General features: G+C 54.3%; 1 protein-coding gene across 12 annotated transcripts; it reads right to left on the bottom strand.

Moving 5' to 3' along the window:
- Positions 1–4: 4 nt before the first annotated feature.
- MICAL1 (microtubule associated monooxygenase, calponin and LIM domain containing 1) lies at positions 5–11,522 on the bottom strand. 12 transcript variants are annotated; one of them, XM_036871650.1, is made up of 26 exons: positions 11,345–11,516; positions 10,904–11,067; positions 9,514–9,815; positions 9,213–9,420; positions 8,829–8,933; positions 8,506–8,610; positions 8,240–8,395; positions 7,414–7,514; positions 6,419–6,676; positions 6,050–6,165; positions 5,720–5,846; positions 5,442–5,523; positions 4,700–4,847; positions 4,082–4,272; positions 3,792–3,880; positions 3,627–3,668; positions 3,318–3,401; positions 3,046–3,202; positions 2,656–2,732; positions 2,095–2,365; positions 1,881–1,978; positions 1,501–1,614; positions 1,283–1,376; positions 991–1,090; positions 804–877; positions 135–404 (listed from the first exon to the last, which is right to left on the bottom strand). In XM_036871650.1, the coding sequence occupies exons 3-26, from the start codon at positions 9,769–9,771 to the stop codon at positions 256–258; spliced, it is 3,204 nt and encodes a 1,067-aa protein (XP_036727545.1). In that variant the 5' UTR covers positions 9,772–9,815; positions 10,904–11,067; positions 11,345–11,516; the 3' UTR covers positions 135–255. The 12 variants fall into 12 exon arrangements, with proteins under 12 accessions (XP_036727536.1, XP_036727541.1, XP_036727537.1 ...); XM_036871646.1 differs by lacking the exon at positions 10,904–11,067 and having other exon boundaries at positions 6–404; positions 3,792–3,883; positions 9,514–9,812; positions 11,345–11,478; XM_036871642.1 differs by lacking the exons at positions 10,904–11,067; positions 11,345–11,516 and adding an exon at positions 11,165–11,326 and having other exon boundaries at positions 6–404; positions 3,792–3,883.
- Between the last annotated feature and the right edge of the window lie 4,857 nt (positions 11,523–16,379).

Raw genomic sequence — 16,379 nt, 5'->3', positions numbered from 1 at the left:
TCCTTGTAGAGGCAGTGATTGGGGCCAAGGGTCGGTGTGATTGTCACAGTGTAGACCTTCAGGCTCCTACACAGCTGCCCTCCCTGCACACTCCCCCACCTCCCCCCTGTAGGTAGCCAAAGTCCTGTTTACGGCAGAAGCTTTTTTATTGTAAACAGTGAGGCCTCTCCCAGGCAGCCCCAATGAACAGGGTGGCACTGTCCTGGGGTGAGGCGGTCTTCCTTGCAGAGAAGAAGACAGGCAACCTACCCTCTTCTAGCCCTGGGGCCCTGGCCCCGAGGGCAGCTCACTGAGCCTGCGCTCCTCCTGGAAGCGAATGAGGGCATCTCGCTGGTTCACCACGTCCACTAGCTTCCTCAGGACCTCGTCCTCAGCCTGCTGGTCGGCAGCTGTCTTTAGGGCTTCTGAAGGGAGGAGGTGAAACTTACTTAGAGAACAGAGAAGGGGGAGGGCGGCAGGAGAGGCACAACCTAATCCCGGCCTGTGTGACTTCTACAACCCCAGCTGTTTCCCACTCTGAATTTGGTTTATCAACACTAATGGTTTTCTAGCATTGTTTGTTTAGCAGCAACACCACTTTTAAAGGAATCTTGTGTAAAAGCCCAATCGTGCAGCTGTGATTGATTGAACTGAGGGTGCGGAATGTGGGCCTGGAGCCCCATCCTCTGCCTTCCTCCAGTTCAAGAAGCAATTCAGAAGGCAGTTCAGCCTCAGAGGTGCTCAGACTAGAGGACTGTTGCCTGGGCAGTATCTGAGATCACGAGGCTTGTGCAAGTACCAGCCTCTCCCCACATCCCACCTACCTTCCTGGTTCATGTAGGTTCGCAGTTCTTGGTCCAGCTGCCACTGTTTCTCCTCCAAGTTCAGCTCCTGCACCCTGTGGGGGGCAGGGATAGAAAAGGCACAGGTGTCTAGGGTGACCGAAGACCTGGCTGTGGGGCCTGGCTCACACGCCATCGTCCCCCACGCCCCAACTCCGACACCCCTTACGTGATCATGAGCTCAGCCTCCTCGGCCACCAGGCTGTTTTTCTTCTGAACAAGCTGTAGCAACTGTTCTAGCCATAGTGCCTTTTGCTGTTCGGGGGAACCTGACAAGAAGGAAGAAGAGGGGCCAGTCAGGCCTCTAACCAGGGTCACAGGAATCACGGCGTGAGGAGCAGAACCTGCTGTGGGCCACAGCCTGGTAGTGTTTGCGGGGGGGGGGGGGTCGCTGGGGGTGGAACACAGGGCCAGAAGGCAGAGGTGTCCTAGGCTCGCTTATCCTCCCCATCTTCACTCACTGCCCCGGCTCCTCAAAGCCAGCTCCAGCTCCGTGCCCTTGGCCTCCAGCTCCCTCAGAGCAGCCTCGATCTCATTTTGTCGCCGTTGGATGGCCTGAGTACAAGACAGGAGGCCCAGGAGTCTGCGGACTGCTCCATAACAGAGTCCCGGAGGAGCTCTGATACCCAGTCTCAGAACTCTGATCCCGTTAGAACGTCCGGGAACCCCTAGGCCACACCTGAGCCTTGCAGAACCGCTTCATCTCCTCCTCCTTAGCACGGCGCAGCAGAGTCCGACGCCATGTTGGGTAACTGTTCATGGTGCCTGAGTTCTTAGCCAAGTTCCACAGAACCTATGACAGGGTCACGTGGAGAGGGGTTGGGAAAGCTCCATTTGAAAGGGACCAGAAAGACCCTGGGCTGGAAGTGGGATACATTCTGATAGAAAAGGTGGAGGCCTAGAGACATGAAAGCGTCAGACTGGGTGAGAAGACATTCAGAGACATTTGGGCTCAGAAGAGGTTGGGTGCTGTGGGTTTCTCCCGGGCAGGGGCCGGGGTATGTTTAGTGGATGCATGCTGGCTTGGGCAGAATAGGTGGCCAGGTTCCTCCCACTCACCTGTTCCGTGTCTGAGTCCAACGGCACGTCTTCCTCTGCTTCCTCGTCACTGGAGCAGGGACTCTCTTCTTCCTCCTCCTTCTCCACGGCCACGAGAACTGAGCAGAGAAGTGGACATGGGCTGAGATCCCCAGGACCTCCCTCCCCATTCCCCACATCCCTGTCCAAGAATCCGAATACCACCCGCCCATCCCCACCCTGGGCCAGCAGCTACCTTGAGGGCTCTGGACTGGCATTCCCCAGCCCACAAAGCTTCCCTCTAGGGCCTGGCGGGCCAAGACGGAGCAGCTTCGGGGGGGCTTGGGTGGAGCCTCCATTTCCGGGTCAGGGGTGAGATGAAGGGAGGATAACCGCTGGCGTTCTGGGCTGGAGAGGCGGATCAGCCGACGGGTGGGCTGGCTTGGGACAGGACTGGTCCCCTCCTGGGGGGCCACGGGAATCGAGGGGCGTGATGGCATGTTATTCTCACTGTGTATGGGAAGGTCCTAGAAGAGCCACCATATGCTCTGGTCAGTGACCTGCCCAGTGTGGGTTGAGGCAGCCCCTTGAGACAGATGTGGGCCCTGGCGTTCATTCATTTATGCCGTCTACTGAACAGTGTCAGGCAGTGTTCTAGATACTTGGGATTCATCAATAAGTAAGACAGGACAGAGATCCCTGCCATCATGCCGTTTACACTGTAGTGGAGAACATTCAGTTACCCCCAGCAAAGCCTGGGGCTTAGAGAGCCCTTTCCTCTTTCCCGCCCGCCATCCCACACTTCCGCAGTTTTTACCTGACTCTCAGGGCCTCTGTCGCTGCTATCCTCTTTGTGGCCTGGCTGGGGCAGGTGCTGGAGGCAGTAGAAATGTCCTGGGAAGGCGGGAGAGGGGAGGAGCCATCAGATGTAGGCAGCCCGGTGACCAGATGTTCAGTTTATCAGGGAAGGTGGGGGTGACAGGCCTCTGCATTGGCTGATTAATTTATACCAGCCTCCTGGCTTCTCAGAACCCATTTGGGGCTTTGGAGGGAACAGAGGAGACGGAGCTCAGGAGAAGAAAGTGTCATCTTCAGCCTGTTTCTACCTCACGCCCAGCACCCCGGTTCCCCTCCACCTTCAAGCTCCTGGCTCCCCCAAGCAGGGCCAGACCCAGAGTCCCTCTGAATGCCTCCCAGGCCCACTCACCATCTCCTGGGTGCTGCCCGTAGCCACTTGGCCATAATGTGGCCTCACAGATATGGCAACGGAAGCAGCTCCGGTGGAAGAAACGGCCATTGGCACAGAGGCGTTCCAGGATATAGAGGTGTTCCCCACACAGTGCACACAGATCCTCGGCACTGGCCTGCACCAACCCCCAGGCCGCAGGTCAGCTGGAGTCCAAGGCAGCTGCCAGGTTTTTCCCTTCCCCTCCCTGCCCTTCCAAGGCCTCTGCCTGCAGACAGGGTCCCTGTTCTCACCTCCTGGTATTGGGATGCGGGTGTCACTGGTACATCAGGCTCTGGGACAGGTGGCTCCTCAGTACTTGGGGTCTCAGCCTCTACCTAAAAAGGTAAGTGCTCAGGCCCAGAGGTAGAGGGGCAGGATCAGATGGGGAGTCCATGTGTACAGATGAATTGAAAGGACTGGAAGGGAAAGGGAGTAAGACTAGGAAGCGAGACTGGATGGGGGGGTTGTAAGGAGCTGGGGTGGCGAGCAAGGCCTGGGGGGACAGGACATGGGAAAGAGTACCTCAGGGAAGGGACTGTCCAGCCCCTGCGTGCATTTACCTCCACGCGAGGCTTCTTGCCACCAGCATCCTCCCCGTTTCCCTGCAAGAAGTCCTACGTTCTGAGCCTCCAGTTCTCCCCTTCCCCCATTCTGGACATCCTCATCACCCCAGGGATCCCCACAAGGAACCCACTGCCCAGGCCAACCCCACCCAAACTCCCCACCTGGACCCGGGTCCGTTGCAGGGTCCTCTGCAGTTTGCCAAGGAACAGTACAGCACTGGCGGTGCCCGGGGAGCCTTGGCTGACTGGGCCTGCTGGGAGAATCAGGGTAGATGGGGGGCTGATACTGTACCCCCAGAACAGACAGCTATGTGCCAGCCCAGAAGGATAAAGGAAATCCCAGGCTGTCCCTTAGAGGGCACACACGGGCACACACACACACACCACACACACACACACACACACACACACTCCCTCTTCACCCCACCCCGTCCTACCCGCCTCCGGTTCACCTGGGTTGTGAGGTGTGCTCTTGAAGGCACTATGGAAGTGGCTGAGGTAGGCAATGAGGCCCAGTGGGTCATTCCCTGCCACCATTGCCTGTGCGGACAACACGGGCGTGATGCCCAGCTCATGCTCTGCCATCTTCAGCGCCCAAGAAGTCGCTTCCAGAGCCCCGACTCCCTGCAGCTCTGAGGGTTCCCTGTGGGGCGTCAGGGAGAAAGGCCAGTGGGAGACCAGAACTTGCCCCATGGAAGGGGGAGAGAGCAGTAGGGGAGGGACATCGGGAAAGGGAGGAGAGGGCATAAAGGGTTTTTTATTCTCTGTGCTACATAACGCCACCCCCCAACGACAACAGCATCTGGCCTTGGGGGGCTTCTGCCATTCACAAAACTCTCCGTATTGAATGCATTTGATTCTCATGGGCAGGCAGAGTCAGGTGGGAAATCTATCTCTAGGGAAGCGAAGTGACTAGAGCAGGATTATTAGCAAGGGGTGGGTGGGACGCAGCTGGGTGTGCTAACTCCTACACAGTGACTGCCCACCATTCCACACTGCCTGGAGAGGGAGGGGCAGAGGCATGAGAGGGATGGGCTATCACGGACCCCCAAGCCCAATTCCTGACTCACAGTAGGCCGGGCCGCAGCCGGTGCACGAGGGCACACAGAGCCAGCCCATCCGCCCAGGAGGAAGACAGGTTGGTGACATGGACCCCTGGGTAACCAGCCGTCTGCTCCTGGCACCAGTGTAGCAGCTCCTCCTGGGTGGCCACCGACCCTGGGAGAGGAAGCTGCGCTGTACTGAAGGCACCGGGGCCCGCAGAGAGAGCCCAGCTGCTGGGTGCGGGGTCTATATGGGAGGGGGAAGCAGGACCCACGCCTACTGGGCACCAGCCTAACACTCACTGTCAGCAGCACCCCCTTCATCCCAGTTTTCTCATTTGAAAAAATCTTTCTGGCAATAAAAGTAGGGGAATGAATAGAGTGAAACCACTGCTGGCCACAGAGAGGGCAGCAGGCTATGAGGTGAGGGGCAAGGGAGGCCCAGAGACTAAAAGGAGAGGCAGGTTTGGGGTCTGCAAGGCGGGAAGGGGCAGAACAGCTGAGAACAGTGCAGCTCGGCTGCCATCCAGCTGTTGCGTTACAGTGGCTGTTGAAGTGCTGAAATACTCCACACAAGTTGGCAAATGGCTGCTGCTGAGCACCCCACCGCCCTGCACTCTCCAGGAGGCCCCAAACATCCCCACTGCCCAGCAGTGCTCCAGCACCCTGCTCCCTGCCGCCAGCGGCTACCACTGCTCTGATCACTGGTGCTTGTGCCTCGCTGCTTGGTAAATATTTTGGACGTGGCCCCGGAGGAAGGCCTACTCACCAGTGGCCGGCTTTCCCGAGTCTGTCTTGTCACTCATTCTCCGCACAGGCTCCTTGGCCTCCACGTCATACAGGTCTCGTACCTAAGGCAACCCCTCTCAGGTCTCCAGGCAGGCGGACCACACCCCCCATCCCCCCGCCCCAGTCCATGGGGGAGGGGCTGCCTGGGTGGGACTCACCCACAGGGCAGGGACTGGGCAGACCACAGGAGGGAAGGCCTGACCTGGGGTGCGGAAGCTGACCTGGGAAGTCTTGGCGGGCGGTGCCAGGGGTTCTGACCTGACTGGGGGTCACGGCCCGGAGGTTCAGGTTGGGATAGCGGGAGGCTGGGTCCAGCCCATATTGGGCCACATTGCGGTGCATGTTTTCTGGGGATGTCTGTGACAGGAGCTGGTACAAGCTCTCTCTGGGGAGATGAGGGCGGGGGACGGGCACACGTGGGAGGGCACCATCAGCACCCACCCCTCCAGAAGTGCCAGGCCTTTCTTTCGTTCTCTTTTCCCTACGCCCCCATCTACTCAGCCAGCATCCCTGACCTTACTCCTGACTCTTGTCCTATATCCAGCCCTGCCCCCACCCCACCCCCCAACTCCCCAACTCAGGCCTCACCTCTCTGCCAACACCTCTAGGGGCCCAGCGCCCTCTGCCCAGCGCTTCACCATCCACGCGGCATCAAAGGCTGCCAAGAAGCCCCGGGCCACTCCAGTGCCCAGGGGCCAGAAGGGCTGCAGGGGCAGAAGGACAGGGAACAGCTCAGAGAGAGTCCAACAAGGGTGTCCACGCCCAGATGACCCCAGGGCCATAGCAGAGGGGGCCCTGACACAGCAAGCCACCCTCTGCTCCTCCTTACAAGCAGCAGACCTTTTTATACCCCCTCCTTCCCACGAGGCTGCTTCCTCCCCCAGCCAGGGAACCCCTGTGCCTCCTCACAAGGGGTCCGGAGAGCCCCTCCCCAGTCAGGGGACACTGACCCCTCACCTCCACCAGGCAGTCCCCAACCAGCCCCAGCAGCAGGCGGGCGCCATGTTTCTCCTGCACCCGAGCAGAGCTCTCTGCCCGCATCATGCTTGTGAAGTCAAAGGCAGAGACGTCGGGCCGCCCGTGGGCATCCTGGGCAAACTCCAGCTTCCCGAGCTTGCCATGGGTGGCGAAGTCGGCAGCTGCCCGAGCAAAGCGCTGCAAAGCCTCGGGCACCACATTGGCACTGCCCAGCAGCCGGTCGGTCTCCGGCCAGTCCTATGTGGCCAACAGATCAGAACCAGCAGGGTCAGTTGGGCCATCACGTCCCCGTAGGTGTAGAAGGTACACATCCTAAGGCCCCAATAACGGGCTTCCCCAGACTACACAGCAGTTGAAGGCTGAGCTGGGAGGAGAATTTGAACGTCCAGCCTCTCACGCTCGAGCCCCGTCCTCAACTCTCAGCCTGCCGCTCGCTGGGGGTCCCAGGTCCCACCCTGCCTCCAAGGCCCAGTATCATTACTGTTACCATACACCTGCTTTGGACAAGTCACTGAACTTCTCAGAGCCTGTTTCCCCATCATTTAGAGATGACGTACCTAACTTCTCAAGGTACTCATGTGGATTAGGTGAGAAAATGAACATAAAGTTCTCAACAAAGTACCTATCACATAGTAGATGTTCAACTAGTTCATTCAGCAAATCCTTTCAGGGTGCTACTACATAGCAGGCACCATTCTAGGCACTGGGAATCATCAGCAAACAAGAGACGGACAAAACCCCTGCCCTCATGGAGCTTACATTGTGTAGTCCCATGGCTGGTATAAGGTGTTTAGCCCAGAATATGATTCAGGTTGCCACGTAAGTCCCAGGGGAGAAGAGCTTATTGAGGTGGAGGAAGTGCCATCGCAGAGAGGATGGACTCCCTCCACACCCAGGGGCAGACTGTGTCCAGGCCTGGCCCCTACCTCCCAGGGCCCCCCACCCACCCCTCCCTGCCTGAGCCCAGGCCCCACCTGACGCAGCACCCCCAGCCGTAGCAGGCACTGCTTCTTGGCTGTCATCACAAAGTAGTGGGTGTCATCCTTGTAGTACACGATGTTCTCCAGATCAATGCCTGTGGGGACAGGGCAGGGTGCAAGGGATATGCCTCCTCCTCATCATGTGTCACCTCTCCAAATACCCCAGCCATGCTTGACCTCTGAGAGCTGGGATCACAGCTCAGCCTGCAGCGGCACCTCCACCCACACACACAGGGGGGCCCATGAGTTCTGGTGGCACAGTGGACCATCTGTCCCAGGCCCAGGAGGCCTAAAGGTGTGGAGCAAAGTGAGAAACTTGGGTGGGGTGGCAGCTGGGAGACGTGCACCACATAATCCACAGGCTTGCAGAGGACAGCCTGGCTTCTCCGACTGGTATGTGCGCACTCTGGGAGGCGTGGCAGTGCGAAGCCAAAGTAAGCATAGGGCATCTTCTGGAAGTACCACTTTCATTTTGAATATGCAGCGCTTTGTTTTGGTTTGGTTTTTTTGAATTTTCGAATTTTGTTTTATTTATTTTTTATTCAGCAGGTTATATAGCATTTTTATATTAAAGCATATGTAAAGAAGCACAAAGCAAAATCCCATGCACTTTGCAAGAGATTTCTAAGACTTGTCATGCTGGGTGGCCGAGTGGGGCTGTGGCTGCTGAATCCCTGGGGGCTCAGGTTCTTTGCTGCCAAGACCACAAAGATGGAAAAGTACGAGATTCCTTGGACTGCAGACAGGTCTGAGAGGGAGAGGTGGGAGGCAGGCCACAGTCAGGCACGAGGAGGGGAAACCCTGTGAGGGGGGTCCTGACCTGTGGCTTTCAGCAGGCTCTGGAAGAAGCTCTGGTTGTAGATTCTGGCCACGCCGCTGATCTCGGGCACCTGTGTCTCTTCCACGGTGCGCCTGTTCACAAAGTTGGCCGTGATGCCAATGGCCAGTTTGCCGCGCATTTCCCGCACTGTGAAGCCTAGAGGTGGGGACAGGGGGGTGGTGGTAGGAGGAGGATGGGTGTAACAGCCTAGAAAGGCCCACAAGGAGCTCAAGATGCTGGCTTCTTCGAGGGAAGGGATCACTCACCTTCAGGGACGAATTTACCTCCAGCTGCAGAGATGAGGACATCAAATTCATAGTTGGCCAGTTGGGCTGGGGGGCTGGGCTGGAGCTGGGCACGCCAACCACTCCCTGGGGCAGAGGGTGTGAGTGGCACAAAGGTGTGGAAATCTGAAGGGGCCCCTGTATTCCCAGGACAATCCAGTGAAATAATTAAATAAACGTTTAAAGGGTTTTATGGTTTAGAAAGCAATGACACACTGTCTATCAAATTACACCTTCACAACAGCCATGGAAAGTAGGTAAGGAAAGAAATACTTGGGGGTCCTCAGGAGCAGCAAAGTACTTACCCTTTCTGGGAGGGGGCTGAAGGCCAGTGAAAGTGACACCCCAGTGAATTTCCACCCCCAGCAGTAATGCCACTTTCAACAAAAGCAGCTGAAGTTGCCGGATGCCTGGAAGGGAGAGGACATTAGGAACAGGGACCCCAGGTCCCCCCAGCCTTCCCAAGCACCAGTGTGTACCTGGTCAGAGCCGGAGAAAGTCTTAGAGATCACTCAGTCCAACTGCCCATTCTACAGGTGAGGGCCCTGAGTCCTGAAAGCCTCCTGGCTGAAGTGAATCTTATCCACCCTGCCTCTTTGCCGGCCCAGCAGCAGCCCCCCAACCCCCTCCACTGGCCTGTCTCTAGGCCCAGGCTCACCCGCCCCTCCAGGCCACCACATGGTGCTCACTGATGTGGTCCAGGGAGCCTGTGCAGAAGCGCCCATAGAACTTCTTGGCGCCGAGTGCCCGAAGGTCATGGATGGTGAAGGGCCAGAGGTGGAGCACGTTGTGGCGAGAGAACTTGGTGCGCTTTTCCACCAGCACCACCCGGGCCCCAAGCATCGCCAGCTCCACAGCAGCCCGCAGCCCACAAGGTCCGGCACCCACCACCAGGCACTGCGAACACACAAGGCAGCATCGGCATGGCATCTGGCCCCTCCTCTGACTCCCCCCACTCTCCAAGCCCCGTCCCAGGCACCATGTACCCACCTTGGTGCTGGTGCAGGCCTGGCCCTGCTGGTAGACAGGCTGGCTTGCTCTCTTGTCCAGCTTGGCCCACAGTGACTTGGCACTCCAGTAGTTGAGCTGGGCCTTGATTTTGTGGTACTGGGGCAGCCCCCCACCGGGCTCCAGCCCCAGGGCCCTGCATAGCCCCTGGAAGCTGCTCAGCACATCCTGGCACAGCTGGGCCTGCAGGACGCTCTCAAAGTGGGCATGCGCTGGGTTGGTGGAGGTGGGTGAGGCCATGGAGACCTCTGGGGCTCCCAGGGAGGGGCAGGGGCACGTGGCTGCTGGAGAGAAGGAAGGAGGAGAAGGGAAGAGGCTGGAGAAAGGAGGAAGGGAAAAGGAAGGGGAGGAGAAGAAAGTCTGGTATCCCCAGGGAGCTCCAGGCCCAACCCTGATTGGCTCTGCTCCTCTCTGCCAGCTGCTCCAGAGACAACTGCTATCCCTTCCACTCCAAGTGAAACTTGCCAAATTTGGAAATGAAAAATCAGCAGTCCTGGGCACAGAGGGCACGCGGAAAGCCAGGGAGCCTCCAGCTCAGCCTTCTTGCTCAGGGATCTCCAAGCCCTGCTCCATCTCTGGGGCCCAGGGGACAGGAATTCTTACCCTGCCTTCCCGAGGCCCTGGAAGCAGGGCACAGGGAATTTCTCAGATGTCAAGAGGGCAGGGTGCCCAGGAAGAGAGTTTTCCGTGCAGTATAGACAGGGACAGATCTAACACCGGCAACACCAGCTGCTAGGCACATGTACTGCCCCATCTCACCCCAAGCCTCCCTGTGCCCAGCACCCCTCGATGGACTCAGTGTGACGCTGGGTGTGGGGTGCGTCTTATGCCAGGGGCAAAGTTCTCCTCCTTAGCACTGCTCATTGCCTCCCCACGGGGAGGAGATGGTCTCTAACCCCGTAGGTTCCACTTCCCACCACCAAAATACTGCAAGGAACAGCCCCAGGATGTTGCATCTGACTGAGTAACACACAACTGGGCCTATTTCTGACTCACTGTGGTCAAAATACTTCCCTTGTGACTTGCCACTGCTCCAGTGGGCCACAGTACGGTTGGGGGACTTGGGGGGTGGCGGCGACAGGGCAGCAGATTTCGCCCCTCCCAGCTTCCTCTCACTCCCATCGACACCCCACCCCATCCCTGCATGCTCTCCCAGGAATCTCCCGAGACAAGGCCTCCCTTTGTCCCCTTCTCCCTCGCTCGGGCCCCCACGCAACTTGAGGGGTGTTGGAGAGAGCTTTCTCACGCTGGGACCCGGAGGAATCAGAGGGGACGGGGATGTGGTTGCCCACGGGGGAGTTCGGGAAGGTGGGTGGCATTGATGGGGGGAGATCCTTGGGCTGATCCCCCTCACCCTGCTCGGTCGCCTCACCGGTCCCTGCCCGAGCCCAGCGGCCAGGCCGAAGCAGGAGATGAAAATCGCCGCCGCAGGTCACCCGGACGGGGGCGGACGGAACGTCAAGAAGGGCAAAGGTCTCTCTTGGGGGGGTGGGAAGGAGGAAGACCTCGGCGAAGTGGGGAGAGGGGCGACCCAACCTGTAAACACCAGGACAAATAATGTGCGAGGGGTGGACCGGTCTGGAAGGATGGAGAGGGAGCTGGACCACTGGCAGCGGGGGTCGGGGGTACTCACACTCTAGACCGTACAGTTTGGAGAGGGGCTGAGCAGGGCGGAGGTGCAGAGAGACGGGCCGGACCGGCCAGGCGGAATTCAGGAGCGCCTCGAGCCACATTTCCCCGGAGGCGCATCCCTACTCCTACCCCGGGCCTCCGCGGGCGGGGGCCGCACATTTGGCGCAGCTGGACAACTTACCAGGGGGCTCGGGAGCCCGTAGGCGCCGCTTCCTGCCAGGCGGGCGTCCCAGTCCGGCGGGTTGGGGGACGGGGACGGAAGAAGGGAGGCGGAGGAGGCGCGGACCAAAAGCCGGGATTGCAGGGCTGCGCGCCGGGTGCGCCCGGCCGGGGAGTTAGCAGGGTGTGGGATCCCGCACAAGGGCACGCGGCCCGCAGAGGCTTTATTCGCGCCTCATTAGCATCTCATTACCCGGCGTTTCCCGGCTGGGGGCAGCCAGGGCCCCGCCCATGGCTGCAGGGTGGTGCCCGAGCGCGTGGCACCGCAGGCGCCGCTTTCCGCTTGAGGGCCGAAGACCCGGGCCCCGCCTGGTGGGGGCCAATGAGAAGCGGGTCGGAGGCATCCGGAGCCCTACTGCGCACCCGCGGCCTCTGGCTCCATCTCGGAGCCTGCGCCTGAAAGCTAGCACTTCCCGGGAGGGCGAGGCCACCCGCCCTTGCGCAGTACGTACTGCGCGTCCGCCCCCGAGAACTGGGCGGAGAGGGCGCTCGGACTGGGCAAAAAGTTTGCAGAAGCTGTTGGATCCATTGGTAGCATCTGCGTCCTCCTCACCTCTCCTACCAGGAGATCCACGGCCCGGGCGCCCCACGATGGATCCAAGCGCGGGGTCCGCCTACCCTGCAACCAGTCTGCCTCTAGACCCGGGCTGAGGGCAACCGGCACGGATTTAGAGCCCTGGAAACTCGGCAGTCTGCAGCTTCCACAGCGGCATGAGTGAGCGGGCAAGAGGGTCTTGGGGGTGAGGGTACTAGACCACTACTAAGACAGGCGGAAATGAGAGGGGTGTTTGGGTGAGAGGCTAGTTCCCCAATATTCAAGAATGCCTTGGAGAAAGGACCCACAGAGCTGTCAGTGCTGAAAAGGGCTTGAGAGACCTTTGGGATCAACTTCCTCATATTCCCCATAAGGAAACAGCTGAATGTGAAGGCACTCTTCCAAGGTCATTCAACTAGTTAATATTAATAAAACATCAATCTCATTTGTTAAGCAGCTACCATGAATATTACCTTAATCTCAGTGATCACATGAGTCCCACTTTACTGAAAAGGAAACCGAGGGTCACAGAGGTTCTGTGACCCGCAACAAAGTTACACAGCAAGTGGCAGAACTGGTATGGAGCCCAGGTCTATCTGGACTCCACTACACCAGTGTTGATCCAACGTGACAAATGAAAGGCTGGCTTCGTAAGAAGCTGTTTCTTGTTTGGAGGAAGTGACACAACAAACACTAACAAAACAGGAATGAATGGGAGGGTCCTCCCCTTGAGATCCGGGGACGGAAAAGAACTGGGTACCCTATGGCTCTCCCCTTCTCTTTATTCTCACTTTGCATTTCGTCTGGAAACCCTCTGAGAACAAGTAAGACCTGTATACTCATACTGCTCCCAGCTTGAGCTGAGAAGCAGGCAGGGAAGGGGAAATGCCTGCTCTCTGCCAGGAGAGGCCTGAATTCAGCCAGGTCAGGCTCAGGAAACTAGGACAGCCTCCCAGTTGGACCCATTCTAGCTCTTGAGTATGACTAGTCATTTGGCTTGAAATCAATTTGCCAAATATCGGACACACCTATATTTAAATACATAGTGTAAGAAGGGTTCTAAAGTCCAGTCTGAATGGGTTACCAGGCTTTTAGAATCACTCCATTTCCCTTTCATTAGCTGATGGTAAATAGGCAGCTGCTCTGATTTAGTGGATTAGCTGAGGCCCAGCAGGGTCTGGCCCTTGACTCAATGACTTGTGCTCAGCCAAACAGGGTTATGTGGCTCTCTGAATGGCAGATGGTAAAATTTGTCTTTAAAAAAGATCACAGAACAATAAATGACTTCATCAATGCTTAAAAAACTGCTGACTTGGGAGTTTCACTTTATGTTAATTAAAGATACACAGTGGAGCAAAGATCAATGGGGAATATATTGGTTTGTAATCTAGAAGATCTGGCCAGATGCCAGCTTTGCTTCACACAAACTTACGTAACCTTGAAAAGTCACCAACCACCATGCTTCAGTCTTAAATCTAAATGGAGGCAGTTTAATTACTCAACCTCATCAACCCATTTTGATTCTAAAATCCTATTGTTCAATGTTGGTGACTCTAAGAAATGTATATAGTCCAGAAGGCCCAAAACAAGTTCTATTTAGATTTTCTTCAAAAAAAAAAAGACCTCTAATAAAACTAAAAGAATAAATTATTATTTATCTACAAGTGTTTCTCTTCTTAATTAGAATCTTATTTGAGTCATGATCCACATTATATGTGTATATGAAACTAAAAATACTGGCACAAACACACTGGCTAATTCATATTGGGTCAAATAAGTGGTTGATACATGAAAAGTCAGTTTGTGGTTTTTTGGCCATGCGGCACAGCTTGTGGGATCTTAGTTCCCTGACCAGGGATCGAACCCCAGGGCCTTGGCAGTGGAAGTGCCGAGTCCTAACCACTGGACTGCCAGGGAATTCCACAAAAAGTTAAGTTTTAAAAGAATCACATTCTAATGTTTTTGCAAATAATCACACCAGCAGTGGCCTAGGTCAAAAACCTGAGCCATTAAAACAGGATCCCTTTCCTCTAATCCACATCATGTTCTGTCTTCCTGCAATGCCATCCTTACTTCACCTCCTAACCTTTCATCTCCTGAGCCTGGAGTCAGAAACTAGATCCCTAGCACTGCAGGTGACGGTTCTAAGCCACCCTATATATGACTTTACACCTGTAGGTCAGCGTGTTCAAACACCACAGCCATGGTCCTGGGTCAGGAGCCATGGCTGCAGTGTAAACAGGCAGACACAGCTCCTAATGTAAAAATAATTATCAGCTGAGACCAAAGTGTAGCGTGCTGTGGACGGATATGAAAGTGTGGCTTGATTGAGATCAGAGGGTCAGGGAGGATTAGAGGGTGAGGAAGCGACACTTGAACTGAATTCTGACAGATGTGCAGACGTTAGTGAGACAGAGAGTAATGGGCAGAAACCTTTCAAGCCTGAGAAACTGCCTGCCTTAAAGCCTAAGGCAGGAAGTTGCCGGGTATGTTTGGGGAACAGCCAGGAAGACAGTGTGGCTGGAAGTGAGAATGGGGAAGGGACCCAAGAGGAAGATGGGTTGGGGATTTTATTCTGAGTGCAGTGGGAAACTGCAGGATTGTAAGCAGAGCAGAGATAACAATCGTATTTGCATTAATAACATGATATCCACGCACTTAGCAAGGCACTCTGCTTGATGCTAAGGGCACAGTGGTTAAGCCCAGATAGATCACTATTTCCAGCAGAGAAAGGGGTGGGTGAGGGGAAGAAAGGCAGGCCTTGGCAGGAGTTCAGGCAAGAGGATATGGTGATGGTGTAGCAGTTGGGATTGAGAAGTGGATGGACTCAAAATATAGTTTGAGATGAAACTGACATAACTTGATGATGGATTGGGAGTGGGGGTGAGGAAGGGCCCATCAAGAGTGACTCCCAGCCTTCTCTCTTGGCTGATAAGAGGGAGATAATTGAAAGTTTCAGTTTCTCATTCTTTCTTACCCTTCCCTGCAACTTTATCCTCTATATGTCACTTTTTATTCAAATACCTTCCCCAGAAGTCAAAGTGTGATGATTTCATAGATTCCGAGATAACACAAGGGACAAAGATTAAAAATACAAATACATTCAAGATCTGTTTACTTTCCCATATTTTTGTTATGAGAGTACTTTCATACTTCAGACATTAAGATTATAGGAAAATCTGTCCAGAAGTCACTTAATCATACTAGAATTATCTATGAGAGGTAGATTTTTAAAATGTAAACATTCTTGTTTATAACCCTAATTTAGCCTAAGGAAGCTTCAGTTTAACTTTTCATCTAACAAGGATAAAATACAAATGAACTAAAACCAAGAGCCAAACTATTCTTTTGGAAAATCTTCAAATCCATATTTTAAATCTAATATTATGGATATTAATTCAAAATAAATAATAAATCTATGCTGTAAGACCGGGGAAATTCCCTGAGCTCTGCTCAAATTTTTCCCTTTCTACATAGTAGTAGAAAGGGATACAGTAGTATTTTTCACTTACATTAAAAAAGAAAAAAGCTAAGATCTCTTGCTAATGTTACCTAAACTTGTTACCTAAAAGCTCTCCTACTCTGGTACATTTCCAGTGAGAATGGTGATATGTACATATTGTCCAGTCAACTTAAGTGTTTGTTGCTTAATTATGTGTAAAGAATTTGAAAGCAAGATAAACTATCACAGTGACATTCCAGCTTCTTTTAGAGGTCATTCCTTTATACCTGCTGTTTACAAAAGGCAAAAGGGGGATTTTTTTTTTTTAGAGGTAATTCCTCCAAACCTGTTCTTTACAAAAACAAGACAAAGCGTTTTCTTTCAATTCTTGAGAGTTTAGGCTTATTTTAGTTTGGAAACTGAGGATGAAATTTTACCTGAGTACTTATAAGGGTAACCAAAATAAAGTAAATCTGCCCAAAATATAAAATATCCTCAATCAGAAGTTTAAAAAAAGTTCAAACAGAAGTTCAGGTTAGTTAAAGCATTTTCGCTTTAGTAGTAACTTTCAGCCAAGTGGTAAATTTCAGTTAAGCTTTAAATGAATAGTAGTAAAATACTGACCTGAGTATTATTAATATGGTAGTTACTGCATTTCTGTAGAAAGATTGTAACTTTTACTATTATTGTTCTATGTAAAAAGTTTATGATTGTATGCTAAAATTTCAGACACAGACCCTCAATTTTAGTCAAAAAGGTTCTATTACATAAAGCAGATCATATGTAAAAAGAAATCCAGCTTAAAGTTTCAAAAGGCTGATGGTATTAAGCCCATCTGGTGGAAGCAGCCACCCCTGTGCCCCAGTTCTGGCTCTGCCACTTACTGTGTGACCTCAGGCAATGGACTTCATCTGTTGGGGCCTCAGTGTTCTCATCCATAAAATAGGCATAATAATATTACCTCATAGGAATGTCATGAAAATTAAGTAAAATAAGATTGTGCTGCAAATGGGTTACAGG

This window comes from Balaenoptera musculus, chromosome 12 (genome assembly GCF_009873245.2).
Source record: "Balaenoptera musculus isolate JJ_BM4_2016_0621 chromosome 12, mBalMus1.pri.v3, whole genome shotgun sequence".
NCBI lineage: Eukaryota > Metazoa > Chordata > Mammalia > Artiodactyla > Balaenopteridae > Balaenoptera > Balaenoptera musculus.
This window is presented reverse-complemented; position numbering and strand designations above follow the sequence as displayed.

What these genes read in the sequence shown, in the direction of transcription:
- MICAL1 (XM_036871642.1), bottom strand. Translation starts at nt 11,264, where the DNA reads ATGTGGCTCGAGGCGCTCCTGAATTCCGCCTGGCCGGTCCGGCCCGTC. An exon ending in CGGCTGCGGCCCGGCCTACT is followed by an intron (nt 4,273 to 4,699) that starts GTGAGTCAGGAA and finishes GACGCCCCACAG; the next exon opens with GGAACCCTCAGAGCTGCAGG. An exon ending in GAGGCTGAGCTCATGATCAC is followed by an intron (nt 878 to 990) that starts GTAAGGGGTGTC and finishes TGCCCCCCACAG; the next exon opens with GGTGCAGGAGCTGAACTTGG.